General features: G+C 42.6%; 1 protein-coding gene across 2 annotated transcripts in view; it reads left to right on the plus strand.

Annotated features, from left to right (window-relative positions):
• Positions 1-19,821, plus strand: part of Slc9a9 (solute carrier family 9 member A9) — a 560,109-nt gene that overhangs the window by 33,171 nt on the left and 507,117 nt on the right. For both annotated transcript variants that reach the window (NM_001271438.2, XM_087562860.1), the window contains 2 exon segments: positions 11,816-11,893; positions 13,380-13,456. In NM_001271438.2, the coding sequence (NP_001258367.1) occupies positions 11,816-11,893; positions 13,380-13,456 (155 nt within the window).

Consider the following 19,821-nt stretch of genomic DNA (forward strand, 5'->3'; position numbering starts at 1 on the left):
TCTGACTGTCCCTCTATCTTTCCTTCTGCCTGCCTTTCTGTCTCTGTCTGTCCATCTCTCCCCATCTGTCTCTCTCATTCTGTCTCTGGCAGACTGACTCTCTCTCTCTCTCTCTCTCTCTCTCTCTCTCTCTCTCTCTCTCTCTCTCTCTCTGCTCATCCATCACCACCCTCGCTGACCCCCATTGTAGCCTTGTCCTCTATCCTTTTTCCCCCCATGGTACTCACTCCCCAGAGACCCTGCTTCACTGGGGTCATTCTGGAGTGTTTCCCCTTGGCTCTGACCTTTCCACCAAGCATACCACTCCAAGTGTGGCAGAGCTGGGCTCTGTGAGCTGAAGCTCAGGATGCCTCAGGGGTCCTGACCCTCTCACCCCGACTGAGTCAGCCTTTTCCCAGCCACAGTCTCTGTCACTCAACCAGGTGTAAAAACATAGGTCTCTTCTTCTTCTTCTTCTTCTTCTTCTTCTTCTTCTTCTTCTTCTTCTTCTTCTTCTTCTTCTTCTTCTTCTTCTTCTTCTTCTTCTTCTTTCATTTTTACCTCTCTATTTCAACCTTAAGCCCTGCTAATCTTCTCTGCCACATGCCCGGTTTATTTTAAGCAAATCCTTGTTGAGTGAAGAGCTGTCTCCTGGCTTTGTTTCTCCTCATTCTGTCACAGTCTCCTCCTTCAGCACTAACCGTCCCTTGGGCTGGCTTTGGTAACTGCAACCTGGCAATGTTTTCCTTTTACCCAGTTCTACTTTGATGTCTCTGCAAACTAATCTCAAGGGACTTATCTTTTAAAAGAAGGGGAAATAAAACCCCGTATGTATTCTTTGAGTAGACTCAAATAGAACCCCGGTATGACTCAGCATTTAAAAGATTCAAAAGTCTCTGTTGGGATGTCGATGCCTTCAGTGCCTTTTCGGTTGGCCTCATTTTGCAGCCATAGAGAAGCAGATGGGAGCTCAGAAGTGGGGAGATGGGAAGCAAGGTTGGTAGGGAGGTTCCACGGAGGGATTTGGGGAGAAAGGGGCAGAGCAAGGTTAGCAAAGATGGAGGGCCCACGTGGAAGGAGTAGCTATCACTTCTAACTGGATTCAGCTGGAATTCAGACACAGACCCCACCCAACAGTGAGGAAACAGTCGACATGTCTGGACAAAAAGGGAATGACAGACGTGGGCCCTGGGCAGTTTTAGCTTCATGTGCCAGGCTGGCAGCTCTGCCCCTCGTCCTTTGGAGTTGATGAATGGTTCAAAGTAATTTTACCCATTTATAAGCTGCCCCTTTAGCTTTCCTAATAGTCACCTCCAATTTTATCTGTGGACTATGTCACAGTGTACGGACCAGGCCGTGTCTCACCCCACCCTCTTCTATGCTTTGTGGGATTCCCCATGCATGCAAGTCTATTTGGAGGAAAAATTCTCAGATTAGATGCTGCCAAATCGAGTGTGTATAGACAATATTTGCATAGTTGTTATCAAATTATACCACTTGGAGATCATAGCCATTTGATGTTTGGTCCTATTTATAAAATTATATTGGCTTTTTTTCAACTTTGAGTGAATAGAGTTCAAGAAGATTACCAGTGGATTTGAGAGTGTCTTAGTCTGGGTCTCCAAACCCTAGGCCATGAGCATTTCTTTCTCATTTAGATTAAGATTTATAGCAGGCAGAATCTTCCATATTCATTGGTCCTCTGAAGCCACTTGCTGGTTGTAGACACACAGTGCAAATGGGGAAGTGAAACAGAACTCAGAGAAGTTGGAAACAAAGACCAAGCTCATTTGATTAGTACCGTGGCATACTCTCATTCAGTATTTCCAGACTTCCCTTTCTCTCAGTTCTGCAGTCCACACCAAAGCTAAGCATGCTAGAAGAAAGATACACATACCCACAAGCCGTCACCAGCTGTGCCCTGTGGTTGTGTGCAACAGGTTATCTGAGTAAACCGTAAAGTCTCCTTTCAAACGGAAATGCATTTTTAAAATGCACCCAGGTCCTGGATTCTGCTTTTTAACGTATCTTCACTCATTTTAGTCTTTTAAAATACTTTGAGTTACTTCCTACCAGATGTCACTGAGCTCACGAAAGCTTCTTGGGGGACTTCCCCTGTGGCTTAGAATACCCCGGCCATGGGGCCGAGAGCTGGGGACTGAGCATGGCTCTGCATGTAGGGGGCCCATGGATAGATTCTCATCCGTACTGCAGATCCAAGCTCATATGCTGCTTTCAAATCAAGACTTCCCACAGGCCAGCCACCTCAGGGTGGCATCTCTGTGCTGGAGAACACCAAATTACAGCTTACTCCAGAGCCTTGAGTCACGTTGTGCGGTCTGTTACCTTTCTTTGTTTAGAGCCTTTTTAGTACTGATCCGTTACAGGAAGCATCTTCAGATTCTTTGTATCAAGAGGCTTGCTAAGCTTTTGATGACGAAAACATTGGAGATGACCGGACAGCCCTTTTGCTGGCTGTTTTTACTTGTCCAAAGGAACCGACTGTTCCCCAAATAACAAAATCGTCATTCTCAGTCCCAAATCTTGCTTAGCTATATGAACTTAGTTCCCTCAGAACGAATGTGTTTAGCTGGCCTATATATACACATTCGATTCCCAGCGATGTCCCTGTCATGTTGACTGACACTGGGCCTGCCATTAGTTTCTCCTCCTGTCTCTGGAAAATAGGAATAATTGCATTGGCCAGCTACCACTCTGGCATGTTGTCAGCGGTGGTGAAATACTGTTTTCAAAAGGCATCTTTGGAAGGACTGGGCCGTATCAATCACGGTCTCTCGCCACTGTGGTTACTTTAGTGCTTATTTACTTAGTAGGTCAGTGGAACATTGCTATGTCTTCTTGGACAAGCTGGGTGACTCATGGCATACTCAGACCCAAGCACAATTTCGAATCTGTAACCTTCTGAAGCTTCAAGGACTCAGCTCAGAATATTCTTTCTGTTCTTGGAAATTTTGTAGCTGGCTATCTTTGGAACCATATGTGTGGGCTGTTTGAGTCAAACGCTGGTTCGTATGCAAAAGAGCATTTCAAGTATACTGCACTGTCATGAACAGACTGGTGTCCTGCTATCCCCATGTTGTCTTTGAGATTTAATGTTGGTGCTTAAAAATCTGTCTTCTTAAAACATAGGTGACACTTTCATCTCAGAGTTTCAGATCTGTTGTTTTAAATCAGGCACGTGTTGAACAGTGAAATAGAATGTTTGCAAACTAAACAACGAGACTGTGGAGTCTTGCTGACTGTGCTACCTGATTCCCACTAGCCACCAGCGTTAGAGGTAAGAATTCAGGCCTCCAGTTCAAGAGATCAGCAAGCCATGTAGCTAATGGGCAGTTTCACGGTGACATTCTGATGGGCAGGGTCTGAAGGTCTGATCTGTAATTTGTGTCTTGAAAGATATATGTAAATCCTTGACCTGGACACTTTGCCTCTCTGCCCTTCTGCTTCACCCATTGCTTAGGACCCAGTATTTTAATTAAAAATTAAAAATGATCCGAGTACAAGTCTGAGGGAAATGGCATGTGGGATTTCCAATGGAGGCTGCGACAGCAGCCAATCCAGCCATTTCTGAGAAATTGTCTGGATTGGAGTCACTCCCAGAACTCTGATTTATCGGCAACTAAGCCTAGAGCTAGGCTGAAAGGAACACAAATCTGTTTGTATACACAAATAAATCCTCCCGTGCTGCGTGCCACTCTCTGCCTGCCAGCCTCGTCTCCCTGCTCCAGAAACTGTAATCTGGTGTCGAGGTAGTTAACCCGCACGCAGGGAGTGGGCTATTCTGATTATTGAAAAGTTCCGCGTTGGCTGTTAGCCCGATTTCTACAGGAAAGCTGCAGGGGCAAGGGTTTCCCTGGGAGGATGTCTTGCCACTGAGCTTCCTCTCTTCCCGATGGTCAGGGCTGTATGCTCATCCCTCAGCCTCAGTGATGCACCTCTGCTTGGAACACTCACAGCTGCCCCACAGATCGAGAGCCATGTCGGTGTAGCAGGCCATCTCAGGAAGCGTTAACCGAGAGGGAAGGTTAAAAGTCTCTACCCACAGTTTAGACAGGTCAGGAGATCCTGAAAATAGAGGAGTTTTGGTTTTAGTTGTTGTTGTTTGTTTAGTGTTTTGGTATAGAAATATTCCTTAAGGAAGAGCATACCTGATAATTTGATAAGAAATGATCATCTCAGAAAACATGCATTACAAGATACACAGACTCAGCAGGTTTTATGTAGGAATATATATATATATGCATGCAAGAACAATGAAAAAAGATCCCGTGAATTTGAAAGCAAGCAGGGAGGAGGTATATTGAAGGGCTTGGGGAGGGGAGAAAAGGGAAGAAATTATGTAATTATTATAATCTTGAAATTTTAAAAAAAATGCTCCTGTGCTATGGAGAAAACAACTTTTGTTTAGAAAATGCCATAATGAAACCTAATGCTATGTATGTTAACAAAAATAAATGAATACTTTTTAAAAGTATATTCTGAACATTTTCTAAGATTTTGTTATCACATGTATTTTTATTTACTGTGTATACGTGTGTCACAGCACACACGTGGAGATCAAGGGCCAACTGTGGAAGTCAGTTTTCTCCTGATACCACATGCATCCCAAATACTGAACACAGACTTTGCCCCAAATACCTTGAATTAATGCTCCAGATAGTTTTATGCTGACTCAGCACAAGCTAGTCATCTGAGAGGACAAAACCTCCATTGAGAAAATGCCTTCATAACCAGACTGCTAGAGCATTTTCTTAATTAGTGATTGATGTGGGAGGGCCCAACCCACTGTGGGTGGTGCCGTCCCTGGGTCGGGGGTCTTGGGTTCTATAAGAAAGCAGGCTGAGTCAGCCTTGGGAAACAAGTCAGTAAGCAGCACCCCTCCATGGCCTCTGCGTCAGCTTCTGCCGCCAGGTTTCTTCCCTGCTGTTCTGATTTCTTTCAGTGATGAACAATGATGTGGAATCATAAGCCAAATAAATTTTTCCTTCTCCAATTTGCTTTTGGTCATAGCGTTTCATCACAGCAATAGTAACCCTAAGGAACTCACTGAGCCTTCTTGTAGACCCACTACTTGAAAATCCTTAGTCCTAGATCTTAATTTTATTAACAGCAAACATTTAAGAACTACTAACTAGGCAGTAGGAAATGTCGAAGGGCTTTACCACTCAGTCCTCTAGCGACCTATCTGTACACGAAGTATTGTGTTTGCTGTACAATGAAGAAATCAAGCCAGTAGAAGAGTAAACAGCCACAGGCTAAGAGGCGATTTGGAACCAGGCAGTGTGTCTGTTAGGCCCACACTCTTTTCTTTTCTTTCTTTCTTTCTTTTTTTTTTAAAGTCTTTTAAATGATTTTATTGATCTGATTGAATCTTTATACGTATTATCTCCCTGGAGATGCCACATTTTCTTTATCAGGGCTTGATGTTCAGCTGTTATAGAGCATGCATTTCCCTCAGTCAGCCTCCGAGTCTCCACATTTTTCCATTAATAAATTTATTTATTCACTTTACATCCTGATCACAGGCCCTCTACTCCCCAGGTCCCCTTCACACATCCTCTCCCCCACCGTTCCCTCTCCCTCATTTCTGAGAAGGGTGAAGTCCCCCTCGAGTACTCATCTACCCTGGCACCCAAGTCACTGCAGTTTTGGGTACAGCCTCTCCCACTGAGGCCTGCCAAGACAGCCCAGTTAAGGGGACAGGATCCACAGACAGGCAACAGAGTCAGTGTTCAGTTGTTGGGAGAGCTGCATGAAGGGCAAGCTGTACATCAGCTGCATGCGTGTGTGCTCCTTGGCTGGTGATTCGGGCCCACACTCTTAAAACTTCCCTAGATTGGGCTGGAGAGATGGTTCAGTTGTTAAGAGCTCTGACTGCTCTTCCAGAGGTCCTGAGTTCAATTCCCAGCAACCACATGGTGACTCACAACCATCTGTAATGGGATTTGAAGGCCTCTTCTGGTGTGTCTGAAGACAGCTGCAGTGTAGTTATATATAATAAATAAATAAGCCTTTCAAAAAAATCTTCCCTAGATATCCTATGTAATGAGGATCCTAGATCATAAGAGATTTGGGGGTTGAAACCAAGAATAAATTCTAAAGCACAAACCCTGGTAGAATTAAGCTAACATTTTTGAAAATAGTGGATACCCATTGGGTGAATATTACCAATTTTATGCTCTGTGGAGATTGTTGCCTTCAGAGGAAACTTTCTTAAACAAAGAAGTGAAAAAGAGCAGGATGACAAGTTTAACTCTGTTCATATGAGATTCTCTCTCTCTCTCTCTCTCTCTGTGTGTGTGTGTGTGTGTGTGTGTGTGTGTGTTTAGAGGAGCAAACATGGGTTTAAGGGTTCCTTTGCTCCTGAAGTGCAGATACATTGAAAAAATTCCTCCTTTCCTATCTTCCTTACCAGAAAATCCTTTTATTCCTAACAACAAGCCTGGATATTGTAGGTGTCGCCCACAGTTCTCAACCTGTGTGCAGAACCTTTCTAGGTTGAATCCTTTGGGGTCCAATGACCTTTTCACAGGGATCATATATATTTACACAACAATTCATAACAATATCAAAACTACAGTTATGAAGTAGCAATGAAGTATTTTGTGGTTGAGGGTCACCACAGCATGAGGAACTGTGTTAAAGGGTCACAGCATTAAGAAGATTGAGAACCACTGCTGTAGTCTAGATCTTAGTCACACTGTCTAGTACAGGAGTACGGAAAGGGAGCCTTTAAGACATATGCAGACAAATGAGTCTTCCTATTAGACAGATGACACTCATTCAACAGTGGTGACACCAAGGAGAACTTCCCAAAGATCTGCAGTCAGTGAACAGAACCTTTTTTTTTTTTTTGACAATGTCTCCTCAGATGATATTGGGGTGTGTAAATCTAATCAATTTATGATATCAGAAGGTAAGGATTTTAGCATGCACCGTGTGAAGGAATGTGAGAAACATTTAAAAGGCCTTGGAGATAGGAACCTGCATCTAGAATTCCAGCTGCCTGACCCAGACAAGCTAAGATACCTCAAAATAGCTCAGCCTCCATTTTCTCATCTGTGAAATGGGTTCGACATTTCATCTCTAGAACCCAGTACATCTCTCAGAATGAGTGGCATAGTCATGGGTCACAGCAGTGCAAGATTAGCATCTCAGTTTGCGTGTGGGTGCTCAATGAAGTGCTCTCCAGAGTACGACATGTCTCTAGGAATGAATAGCAAAGGTCAGGAAGACCACCGCTTCCATTTTTATTCTGTGTTAGATTTTTAATTTCTCAGTGGTATTTGGTCACTTACAACCTGGTTCTGAATTTAGATAACCTAGGAGGGAGGGAGTTGAGGGCTGTTCTCTTGCTGAAGGTCTCCCAAGTATTCAGTTTGTCAAACAAACAACACACAAGTTCACAAACAACAAAAAACCCTGCAAAATATATTCAACCCGTATTGGGGATAAATTACATGCGACGTAGAGCAACAAACAAGGACGTGCTCTTAGCTGAAAACATTTCCCTTTCAGTGCTGGAGACTGGTATTATGTGGGTGAAATGGTGACTAAGGCTGGAAACCAGGAGAGCGTGGCAGAAGGCTTTACTGTGCCCGAAGTAGCTCTGTTGGTCTCCCTTACACATAAAACTCTCTGAAGGAGGCACACACAGCAAGCTAGGCTAAAAGACATCCCTGGGCCCCCGCTCCTGATTGAGAGAGGGCTTATGGGAATCTAAGACTGTAGCTGCTAGGCCCTGAAATTGCCACCTATGCAAACAGCTAACCTACGACCATCTAAAGTCTCCAGTAGCCCCTAGGCTTGGTGTGGAATAAGTTAAATGTCCAAGTTCTTACGGGCTTGATGAACTAATGCTGAGGAAGCTAGCGGAGCAGAATACCCTAAGCACAGGGCTGTAGGGTTCAGGGGAAAACTCATGTATGTAATAGTTTTATGTCAAGTTGACACAAACCTAAGTCATCTCAGAGAAGGGAACCTCAATTACGAAATTAATTTCTCCATAAGACTGTAGGCTGTAGGCAAGCCTGTAGGGTATTTTCCTAACTAGAGATTGATGGGAGAGGACCCAGACCATTGTAGGTGATTCCATCCCTGGACTGGTGGTCCTGAGTTCTATAAGAAATCAGGCTGAACAAGGTATGAGGAAGAAGCCAGTAAGCAGCACCCCTTCAGGGCCTCTGCATCAGTTCCTGCCTCCATGTTCCTGTCCTGACTTCCTTCAGTGGTGGACTGTGATTTAGAAGTGTGAGCCAAATAAACTCCTTCCTCCCCAATCTGCTTTTCCATCACAACAATGACAACTCTAACTAGAATGATGTGCCACAGGGCTCTGGTGAAAGTTGGAGGCATAGGTGACCTGCCTAGATGCTCCCTGGTACAGGAGTATGGCATCCATAGGTACCTCACTGGGTTTGTGAGAGGGGACCAGGCTTAGTTAGCAGCTTCTGCTGTGTCCACCTTCTCTCCCCAAGTATTAATTGCATGAGCAGTGTTGAAATTGAGCATGCAGAAGGTGAGAACATAGAAGGTCTGACAATGGCCTCACTGTCCCAAGGTGAAAGCTGAGTCCTGAGAGGTTCCTCTGAAGGATCCTCACCTGCGATGAGGCCAAGGGTAGTTCATTCCATTTTAACAGGTTTGACTCTCGAAAGTAGTTCTCTCCTCTTTTTTTTTTTTTTTTTTATTAACTTGAGTATTTCTTATATACATTTCAAGTGTTATTCCCTTTCCCAGTATCCGGGCAAACATCCCCCTCCCCCCTCTCCTTCCTTATGGGTGTTCCCCTCCCAACCCTCCCCCCATTGCCGCCCTCCCCCCACCAGTCTAGTTCACTGGGGGTTCAGTCTTAGCAGGACCCAGGGCTTCCCCTTCCACTGGTGCTCTTACTAGGATATTCATTGCTACCTATGAGGTCAGAGTCCAGGGTCAGTCCATGTATAGTCTTTGGGTAGGGGCTTAGTCCCTGGAAGCTCTGGTTGCTTGGCATTGTTGTACATATGGAGTCTCGAGCCCCTTCAAGCTCTTCCAGTTCTTTCTCTGATTCCTTCAACGGGGGTCCTATTCTCAGTTCAGTGGTTTGCTGCTGGCATTCGCCTCTGTATTTGCTGTATTCTGGCTGTGTCTCTTAGGAGCGATCTACATCCGGCTCCTGTCGGTCTGCACTTCTTTGCTTCATCCATCTTGTCTAATTGGGTGGCTATATATGTATGGGCCACATGTGGGGCAGACTCTGAATGGGTGTTCCTTCAGTCTCTGTTTTAATCTTTGCCTCTCTCTTCCCTGCCAAGGGTATTCTTGTTCCCCTTTTAAAGAAGGAGTGAAGCATTCACATTTTGATCATCCGTCTTGAGTTTCATTTGCTCTAGGCATCTAGGGTAATTCAAGCATTTGGGCTAATAGCCACTTATCAATGAGTGCATACCATGTATGTCTTTCTGTGATTGGGTTAGCTCACTCAGGATGATGTTTTCCAGTTCCAACCATTTGCCTACGAATTTCATAAAGTCGTTGTTTTTGATAGCTGAGTAATATTCCATTGTGTAGATGTACCACATTTTCTGTATCCATTCCTCTGTTGAAGGGCATCTGGGTTCTTTCCAGCTTCTGGCTATTATAAATAAGGCTGCAATGAACATAGTGGAGCACGTGTCTTTTTTATATGTTGGGGCATCTTTTGGGTATATGCCCAAGAGAGGTATAGCTGGATCCTCAGGCAGTTCAATGTCCAATTTTCTGAGGATTCTCCAGACTGATTTCCAGAATGGTTGTACCAGTTTGCAATCCCACCAACAATGGAGGAGTGTTCCTCTTCCTCCACATCCTCGCCAGCATCTGTTGTCCCCTGAGTTTTTGATCTTAGCCATTCTCACTGGTGTGAGGTGAAATCTCAGGGTTGTTTTGATTTGCGTTTCCCTTATGACTAAAGATGTTGAACATTTCTTTAGGTGTTTCTCAGCCATTCGGCATTCCTCAGCTGTGAATTCTTTGTTTAGCTCTGAACCCCATTTTTAATAGGGTTATTTGTTTCCCTGCGGTCTAACTTCTTGAGTTCTTTGTATATTTTGGATATAAGGCCTCTATCTGTTGTAGGATTGGTAAAGATCTTTTCCCAATCTGTTGGTTGCCGTTTTGTCCTAACCACCGTGTCCTTTGCCTTACAGAAGCTTTGTAGTTTTATGAGATCCCATTTGTCGATTCTTGATCTTAGAGCGTAAGCCGAAGCATCTGGAACACATGGGCACTGGAAAAAATTTTCTCTCCTCTTTTCAATTGAGTAAATATATACTGAGCCACATCTAGACACAGGGAGGGGCAGGGCGAGGCAGATTGATAAGGCCTTTCTGTAATCCCGGAAAAGCTCCTGATTTGATGGAGAAAACAAAACAAGTCAGTCATCACTCAGAGTATGTCAGAAACTATGCTACCAGGAGGGGCCAAAGGCTACGAACCCACAGAGAAGAGGCACTCTGAATGGAGAGGTCAGATAGACCCATAGCAGAGCCATTTCTGAGACCCGCCTCAGAGAGGAGAGAGGGGAAAGGCACACAACAAGAGGGAGACTTGCAAATGACAGTGTGAAAACCCTGCATCTGAGGGGTTTGGATGAGCATCCTATGGTGAGTGGGTCTTAGGTATGAAGTGTGTGTGTGTGTGTGTGTGTGTGTGTGTGTGTGTGTGTGTGTGAGAGAGAGAGAGAGAGAGAGAGAGAGAGAGAGAGAAGAGAGAGAGAGAGAGACAGACAGACAGACAGACAGAGACAGACAGAGACAGACAGAGAGAGGAAGAGGTGAATATGATGATTACTGTAGGACAGTTTTAGAAACCAAATGAGTTCTTTGCAAATTGTCAAGCAGATCCTGGATTCAAGAATTCTCACATCTTATTTCATTATACTTCATATCAGTTCATACTTGGTTTTTTTGCTTTTGGGGTTTTTTTTTTTTGTTTGTTTGTTTTTGATTTTTGGCTAAGTTTATTTTAACCCAAGAAAAACCAATCGATAAATGCAAGAAATGCATTTTCATTTTCAAATGTGTTTTTCCACAGTTTGGAAGTGTGTTTTAAACTTTGGAGTGGGATAAATTAGAGAAAATCAAGACCAAGTCTCTACATGTCTTTTTTTTTTTTTTTTTTGGGAAACACTTTAAATCTTTGTCAACAACTAAAAAACGTGAACGTCACTGTTTCCAACCAGGAAAGGAGTGAGACATAATTAAGAACACTTGAGACATGTAGAATGAACTCTGCATGGTGGTGCACAGTTACGATCCCAGTACTGGGGAGGCTGAGGCTGGGGGATGGTGAATTCAAGGTCATTCTGGACTGCACAGTAAACACTGGAATAATAAGTTAAATTAGGAATGATTGATCAAGTTAAAAGAAAGTTTTTTTCCCAGAGAAAATTCATTTAGATTTTTGCTTTCTGTTATTGTTAGCTTAAACATCCTTTTATGTGATACCATATTTACACATTTCTAAGTGTATATTTTCTTTTCTTTCTTTTTTTTTTTTTTTTTGCTGTTGTTGTTTCGTTTGTTTGAGACAGGGTTTCTCTGTGTAGCCCTGGCTGTACTGGAACTCATTCTGTTGCCCAAGATGGCCTCCAACTCAGAGATCCACTTGCCTCTGCCTCCTGAGTGCTGGAGTCAAAGGTATATGCCATGTCCATCTGGCTTTATTTTTTCTTCTTTCTTATTTTTCTCTTTGCTAATTTAATAGCATGGCAGTGTAGCCTTCATACAACCTCCACAGAAGTGCTATACCTGTTGTGTAAACACGCATCTAACTTTACTTTTGTCTTCTCTGGCAGATGACGTTTGACCCGGAAATCTTCTTCAATGTCTTGCTACCTCCCATTATATTTCATGCAGGATACAGTCTGAAGAAGGTAAAGCTAAGGGGCATCCCTCTCTCATCATTAAGTAGAACACTTGCCAACACTAACAAAAAGTAGTTATATTTTATAAGATTTCTTCTACACTAAGAATAGCACTGTATAGATTACACAGTAAATGTTCAACCCTGACATACTTGGAATTCATTTAAATGTATTAGACCTGTACCCAGGACTTAGTAGCACACTGCTAATGAACTCCATGGCTTGTCTAGAGTGAGATGCACTGTAAATGTGACATGTGCACTAGATATTAAAGTCTAAGCACTTTACAAAACAGTATGTAAATCATCTCAATAATGTCTTATACTGATTTCATGACGAAACTATAGCATTGAGGATATGCTTTGTCAAACCATTAACAAACTCCACTTCACCTTCTAAAGTCGCTGTAATGTGACCCTCTAGGAGGTCTGTAGATATCAAATGTGACCCGTGTTACCTGTCCATTGAACAGTGTTGTCCTGGATTACTGTGTGCCGAGAGCTCGCACACGAGTTCACGCTGGGCTCGAGTCAGGCAGACGGTGAGCCTCCACACGGAGAGCCACAGACTCAGTTGCTGAGCTAACGCCAGATAGCGTTCAGGCACAGGCTGACTGTCCACGTCACAGGTCAATACGTCACTCAGGTGGGCGGTGCTGGGCCACAGGGTAAGGCAGAGGGAGCACATTGCTCCCCTGCTGCCCGGGTACCACCTTGGAGACTGCCGATGCTCACCCCTGCCTCCCTTTGGCTCACCCAATCCAGCAGCCAGGCAGCTTCGTTACAGACCTAGAGGGTTTTGTCGTTGCTGTCTGGAGGGTTTTGTTGTTGTTGTTGTCGTTTTGTTTGTTTGTTTGCTCTTTTCATTTTGATTTGTTTTGTGGACTCCAGGCTCCCTCTTGCTGCCAATGGCGGCTGCTCAACTCTCCCTAGAAGGGAGTATTCCTAACTAAGAAGCACATGAAAAGAGTCAGATCCCTGCAGGTCATCCTTCCCCATATCCTACCTAAGTAGTAGGCATCACTTCATGTTTCCTGAATAAAGTATTTATTTAACTCAGGATTTTAATCTTCGATTGCGTCACTTTCAGCAGATGCATGGAGAAGAAAACTCAGAAGAAAGCCAGTTGCCATTTAAATTTCTTAGAATAACATTTGAAAAGTTAAAGGTGTCGTGTTTACAAGACCCTTCTTGACACGTGTGTCTTGATTAGTTTCCCCAGAACCCAGCTACTCATTGGCCAGCCTGTTCCCTCTTCTGGGGTCTAGCTGTGTCTGTGGGCTATCTTCCCCTTTTCCATCATCTTCTAGTTTTTTTTCATTGCTTTTCTTTTCTCCTCTTTCTTTGTTGAGAAACCACTTACTAAACTTCATGCCCAGGTACACCAAATCCCAGGGATGAGTGAGGTCCAAAGATTGTCTGATAAATAATGAGAGAAGGGAAGGCTGTGAGCTTATTCAGGTGTACTGTATAAACTATTTTCTCTTTCCCCCCAGAGACACTTTTTTCAAAACTTGGGATCCATTTTAACGTATGCCTTCTTGGGAACAGCCATCTCCTGTGTGGTCATAGGGTAAGTGACATTCAGAACCTCAGCTGTAGGTGGCTGGAGCACAGCCATCTTTGATGGGATCTCAGATGTCCCCATGTTTACTCTTTGGACCAAGTATGTGTGTGTGCATGTGTGTGAGTTTTCCTAGTGCATCAGGTTTAGGTTGTTTTTCTTGACTTGTATTTTAGCTGTTTTGTTGTATTACCAGCATCTAGCATGTTGGGAAAGCCTTCTACCACTGAGCACCACCCCCAGACCAGGTACATCACATTTTAGAGATTTTTTTCCAGCCTTGGTCCAACATTTCTACGTCTTCTGACAAAGTGCAGAGGCCTGCACCAACCTTTAGGGGAACAGTGGGTGGGACACAGTGTCAGACAGAGGTTAAGACTGAAGATCCCTGGCCTCATTATCTTATTATTTGTGCTTTGATAAGTACCGGTCTCTTCCTCTGTAACTCTCTCTTACTATTTTGTGCTAATAAGTGCTGGCTTCCTTTCTCTCTAGCTCAAGGACCTCTCTCTGGCCAGGGAAGAGGCTTAGAGCTCATTAACTCATGGACCAGAGAGAAAAGAAAGGTGAACTGCTTCACACAACTGAGGCCAGTAACTCAACTCATTCGTAAAGCAGAGAAAAGTTTCTTTACACAGGCAATACTTACAGGCTCACACATATTTCTGCACATACACTCATTCTAGTCTGACCCGACCACCTGTCTCATCAGTTCCACAGGCGTTCATGCATATATACATATATACATATATACATATATACATATATACATATATACATATATACATATATACATATATACATATATACATATATACATATATACATATATACATATATACATATATACATATATACATATATACATATATACATATATACATATATACATATATACATATATACATATATACATATATACATATATACATATATACATATATACATATATACATATATACATATATACATATATACATATATACATACATATATACATATATACATATATACATATATACATATATACATACATATATACATACATACATACATACATATACACATATACACGTATATACATATATACACATAAACACATTGTCTTAGGATTTTACTGCTGTGAGCAGACACCATGACCAACTCTTATAAGTACAATATTTAATTGGGATTGCTTACAAGTTCAGAAGTTCAGTCCATTATCATCAAGGCAAGAGCATGGCAGCATCCAGGCAGGCATGGTGCAGGCATTTCTGAGAGTTCTACATCTTCATCTGAAGGCTGCTGGTGGAAGACTGACTTGCAGGCAGCTAGGATGAGAATCTTATAACCCACAGCCACAGTGAGATACCTACCCCAACAGGGCCACACCTTCTAATCCTGCCACTCCCTGAGTGGAGCATATGCAAACCATCACACACACACACACACACACACACACACACACACACACACACACACATCCATTTAAATTGATGAATCGGGCAGATCCCCACAGGCCACACACATATATTTTGTGGGTAGATGGTCAGAGCCCCAGATGCCACACTTTATTCCTTCTTTCTGACCTTATACTTTCTTAGGCAAAAGTTCTTTATAAAATTACACAGATAAAATGTTACACAAAAGGGGAGTTACAGAAGGATGTCTATAGTAAATTCAAAGTAGTGTTTCATTCCATAAGCTCATTATAAGTTCAAAGCAACTGTTTCACGTGACCTTGCTTTACCATAGTGCACACCTGTGGCCTCATCCTTGAATGAGTGTTTTTCCTTGATCACAAATTTGTCTCAAGCCCATTTCTCTTCTTAGTGTAATTGTGAAAGCTCATTGTATTCCTTATTATGCAGTCATATTGCTCTATGAGGAGTTGGCACATTCTATTCTTGATTCTAACTTTATTATATCTTTCTGGCAAAGCAACTAAAACCAACTCTTATTATGTCTTCCTAAAATTACTTGAATAAAAAATAGGAATTTTATAAAATCATTGTTAGGAATTATGGAATCATTGATTTGTCTATACAACATTACTACATGATGGTACATCTTTGTTGATCTGAAAAAAATATGCTTGATAGGGTGGGCTAATGCCCAGGAATCATTAGATCATATCATAATGACGTATTGGCTGTAAGAAGCAATCCTGAGATGAAGTTTCTCGAGACCTTGCTCACCCATTATAGACCATTCATAAAACAGTGGGCCACCTCCAGGGAAGTCACCCACTAGACTTGGCCTCTCCTACGTGGCTGCTGACAACAAGGCTTCAACAAAGCCTACTGCCACTGGGTGGCTAGATTTCCTCTGTGAGTTTGAGCTTCTGATTTAGGGTGTGTGGACCACTTAGCCTGAGTTATGAGAAGCAGATCACTTTCTCACTTAGCTTGCATAGTATATATGGTCTCAATGAATTTTTCCTATCATCTTTGCAGAGCCTTACCTATATTTGACAAAAATATAACAGTAGCAACATTCCAAGGGTTTTCTTCTAAAGGAAAATTTATAAGTGGGGAGTTTGAAACAGATAGCTTCAAATATTAGCAGGATTGTATATGGCTTGGGTGGCTTTGTGGTTGGTGAACTGTAGAATGTGAGGCTTTTTCCTTCCTCAATATATTTATTGGCTGTACTGCTGGCCCAAAGATTAACTGCAGAGACTCTGGCATACAGTTCACCATAAAGCAAAATGAGGTCCAATGTGGCAAAAATTGTCCAATCTACTACAGCATGAAAGCCACACAGCAGAAAGATGTGCAGCTGCTGCGACTGTCCTGATGCATCTGTCTTAAACTGTGTGACACAGCCAGCTCGACTTGTGATATTTTTTTAACTGCCTAAGCTATCGTCACTCCAACCAAGAAAGTGACACTGAGCGTACACACCAGTCATGCCTCCAGCCCTCCTCATATGTGGTGTTCAGTGTGCGCCAGGCCAAGCTGAGGTGGTGTCTGGGCTCTCTGCAAACCTGAAAGCAGGGGGATTTCTGTATTGAACACTTGTTTAGTCAAGGTTAAAATAACCGAGCTATAATCTGTGAAAATATACCACGTGATTAAATGGTGAAGCAGCTAAAGGTTTTAGCACCTGCAAGTGAGGGCTTGAATGAGTGAAAACGCATCACAGACTCTCGAGTGGTCATTGAACTGTCTGTGACCTGACAAATACAGCATGCCTGGTCCTTCACAAAGCTCTTCTGGGAGGCCTTCGTGACCTGTGTGTGTGCATGCAGGAGCTCAATATGCAAATTTTGAACCTGGCAAGGGCTGTCAAGATTTATGTCAGTAAACCTGTTCATTCTGAAGAGGAGGCATCTTGAAAGGCTGACTAATTAGGCTGGTGTACTCATCAGTGAGAAACAGGACCACACAGAACACAAAAGCTTAACTTCTGACCCAGTAGACCATGCTCTCTAACACCCTACATCCCTGTGTGCCATGCCACACTCACAGAGGGCTCTGCGATACAGGGCTTCTTGACAAGCATTTGTTGGTTCATAGCAAACACCAATTTTAGCAATTTCGTACAATGAGGATCTGAATTTTACAATGGGTAAAATTTCCAGACACCTAGACAGTACTTAATTACAATATAATTAATATTCATTAATATCCTGTTTCCTTTGTACATCGAATTTTAATTATATTTATATATTTATATTATATACTTTTAGTTCTTAATACTTATTGTTCTTAGATCTGAAATATTTGATAAAAAGTATAGGGAACTGTTCATGATGTATATGAAACAGCCTTTTCCAGAATATTTCAATTTAAGAGACATGGCGATATGCACTTATTAAAATTCAGACTTTATTTTTGGTGGGGGAAGGGTTTCCATGAGGTGCAGGGCATCTAAGGTTAGCCTGGAATCTGCTACATAGAAAAGCCTGGCCTCAAACTTGCCATAATCCTCCTGTCTCCACTTCCCAAGAGCTGATTTGGGGTGTATATCACTGCATGTAACTTCTTTTAAGTGATGTTGTGTATATAGCCAGAAACTGAAATAGTGATTTGAGAAAACGGGTAGTTCTAAGAAAATCTTCAGAACTAGGTTCTTTGTTTAAACTATTTACAATATGAGCCATAAAAATCTTCCATGCTGAATTCCTTTAAATTAATACTTTTAGACTTTATCCACAATACTGTGTTTATTTCATTGATACCTCTCTCCCCACCTCTTCTTGTGTGACCCCCACACTCTCAAATTCATGACCTCTTCTTTCTTTAATTATTGTTTCAAATATGTGCATATAAATGAGTAGCTATGGCTCACTGAGTCCACTAGTATTGCTCGTGTGTGTGTGTGTGTGTGTGCGTGTGTGTGTGTGTGTGTGTGTGTGTGTGTGTGTGTGTTTAGGACTGACTACTGGTGATTGAATAACCTATCAGGGGCTCATCCATAGAGAAGACTGAATCACTCTCTTCCCTATCAATTGCTTGTAGTTTTTCACCTAGAGGTGGAGCCTGAGACTCCATTCCTGTTGGCATAACTACTATTGTTGTGTAGGGCTTATTTAAGTGACCATATTTTTGAGACTCCATGAATGTGGCTTCTCATCATAAGACACAGAAGGTGTCCTAGTCTCTGGCTCTTATAATCTTTCTACCCCATGTTCGACAAACTTCCCTGAGCCTCAAGTGTAGAATTTGTGTTGTAGACTTATTTGTTGGGCCTGGGCATCTCATAATCGGTCTCTGCATTTTGCGTATTTCTGTTATGGTCTCCATCTGTTATTTCTAAAAAGGAAGCTTCTTTGATGAGGAATGAGAGCTACAGTCACCTATGGGCGTGAGGATAGGCATTTATAAGTATTTAGAATGCAGTCAGAAGTCAGACTCATTTAGGAAAGTGGTTTAGGAAAGAGAAACAGATTCTCTTTTAAGGACACGACATCACAGCCATGCCTAGTCAGCTAGGTTTACAGTACCTGGCAATCATTCTCTCCAACTGAGTGTGCCTTAAGTCCAGTGAGAAAATTGTTGGTTACTTCCAGGATCTAAATGCACTACTGCAACCGTGGACTCTCTTGCCATCCTGGTGCTGGGTCAAAGCTTTACAGCTCTTCGAGGCTATTGATTACTTTTCTCCCTTGGCGTCTTGCATGGTACCTTTTGGCACTATGAGAGCTATTTCTTAGGAAGAAGGTTTCCACATCGGATTCAGCAGAATCATCCAAATTCTGTGTCTGAAGTATGTGGTGTTTTCAGCCATAGGAACTTACCTTTAATTCTGGGAGGAAACAAGAAGACAGCATAATGCCTGTATTATTTGTGGGGTGTTTCTTGGACTCTCTTGACCAAAAACTCAAAAGGAAGTTTCTCATGTCACATATCCACACACACACACACCTATACATACATTGTCCTAAGTATTCATTAGTATCCCTAAGATGCTTTTTAAGATTACATTTTGTTTGTTTGGTGTGTTTGTATGTGTGTGTGTGTGTGTGTGTGTGTGTGTGTGTGTGTGTGTGTGTAGACTCTCTTGTACCATGGTACTCATGTGGACTTCAGAGGATAATATATGATTATCCAATTCTTTCTACCACATAATACCACATGACTTTCAGGGATTGAACCGAAGTTGATAGCTTGACAGCAAACATTTTTATTCACTGAGCTGAGTCATCTTGCTGGCCACGGGAGCAGGCTAGAAGGAAGACTGAATACTTGTGGACTCTTGATAATTCACCCAGCAGACCCTGTATTTACAAATATGAGGCTGTTTACATTATTCATGCCAACATTGCTCAGTACTGACTTCCCCATGGGAATCCTTAACATACACAGAATATTAAGATGCTCGGCAGCCTTGTCCATGAGGCACAATCCTGAAGGGAGCTTCTTGGGGGCTCATTGCTGCTCTCTGAGTGGACATATCTGCTCCTCTGGGGACCGTAGTGATATGGTGAGTCCAAGCAGCATCCCTCCAAAATACTGACTCTTAGTCCTAGAAAGGGGGCACATTGTTCATTTAGAGGCCAAATGTGGTTGGCAGCTCACAGGTGGACGCAGAGAGTCAGCCGTCCCTTTAAGCTCTAACCCCAGGAACAGAACAGAATTGAGATGAGCCCTCAACTTGAGAAGCAGAGACCCTGAGGTCAGGCTCAAAGACTTGAGGGAGGAATGAAGCTCTTTAAGTTAGTTGTGAATTTTTATAGGCGAGAGTCCGCACAGATTCCCCCATTTCATCAGGCCCTCGAGGGAGCTGCAATCTGTAAGAAAGAAAGAAAAAAAGAACCTCGAGTTTTCTAAAAGGCTGGGCAAAAACCATCGCTGTGACAGTGAGGGTTTCATGTATCTTGGTATTTAGTTAGGACTAAAGGCTTCTTTAAAATGCACTGAGAGTTGTTCTAAAGTCTGGAGTTACGT

The sequence above is a fragment of the Rattus norvegicus genome, chromosome 8 (assembly GCF_021556685.1).
Source record: "Rattus norvegicus strain SHRSP/BbbUtx chromosome 8, alternate assembly SHRSP_T2T, whole genome shotgun sequence".
NCBI lineage: Eukaryota > Metazoa > Chordata > Mammalia > Rodentia > Muridae > Rattus > Rattus norvegicus.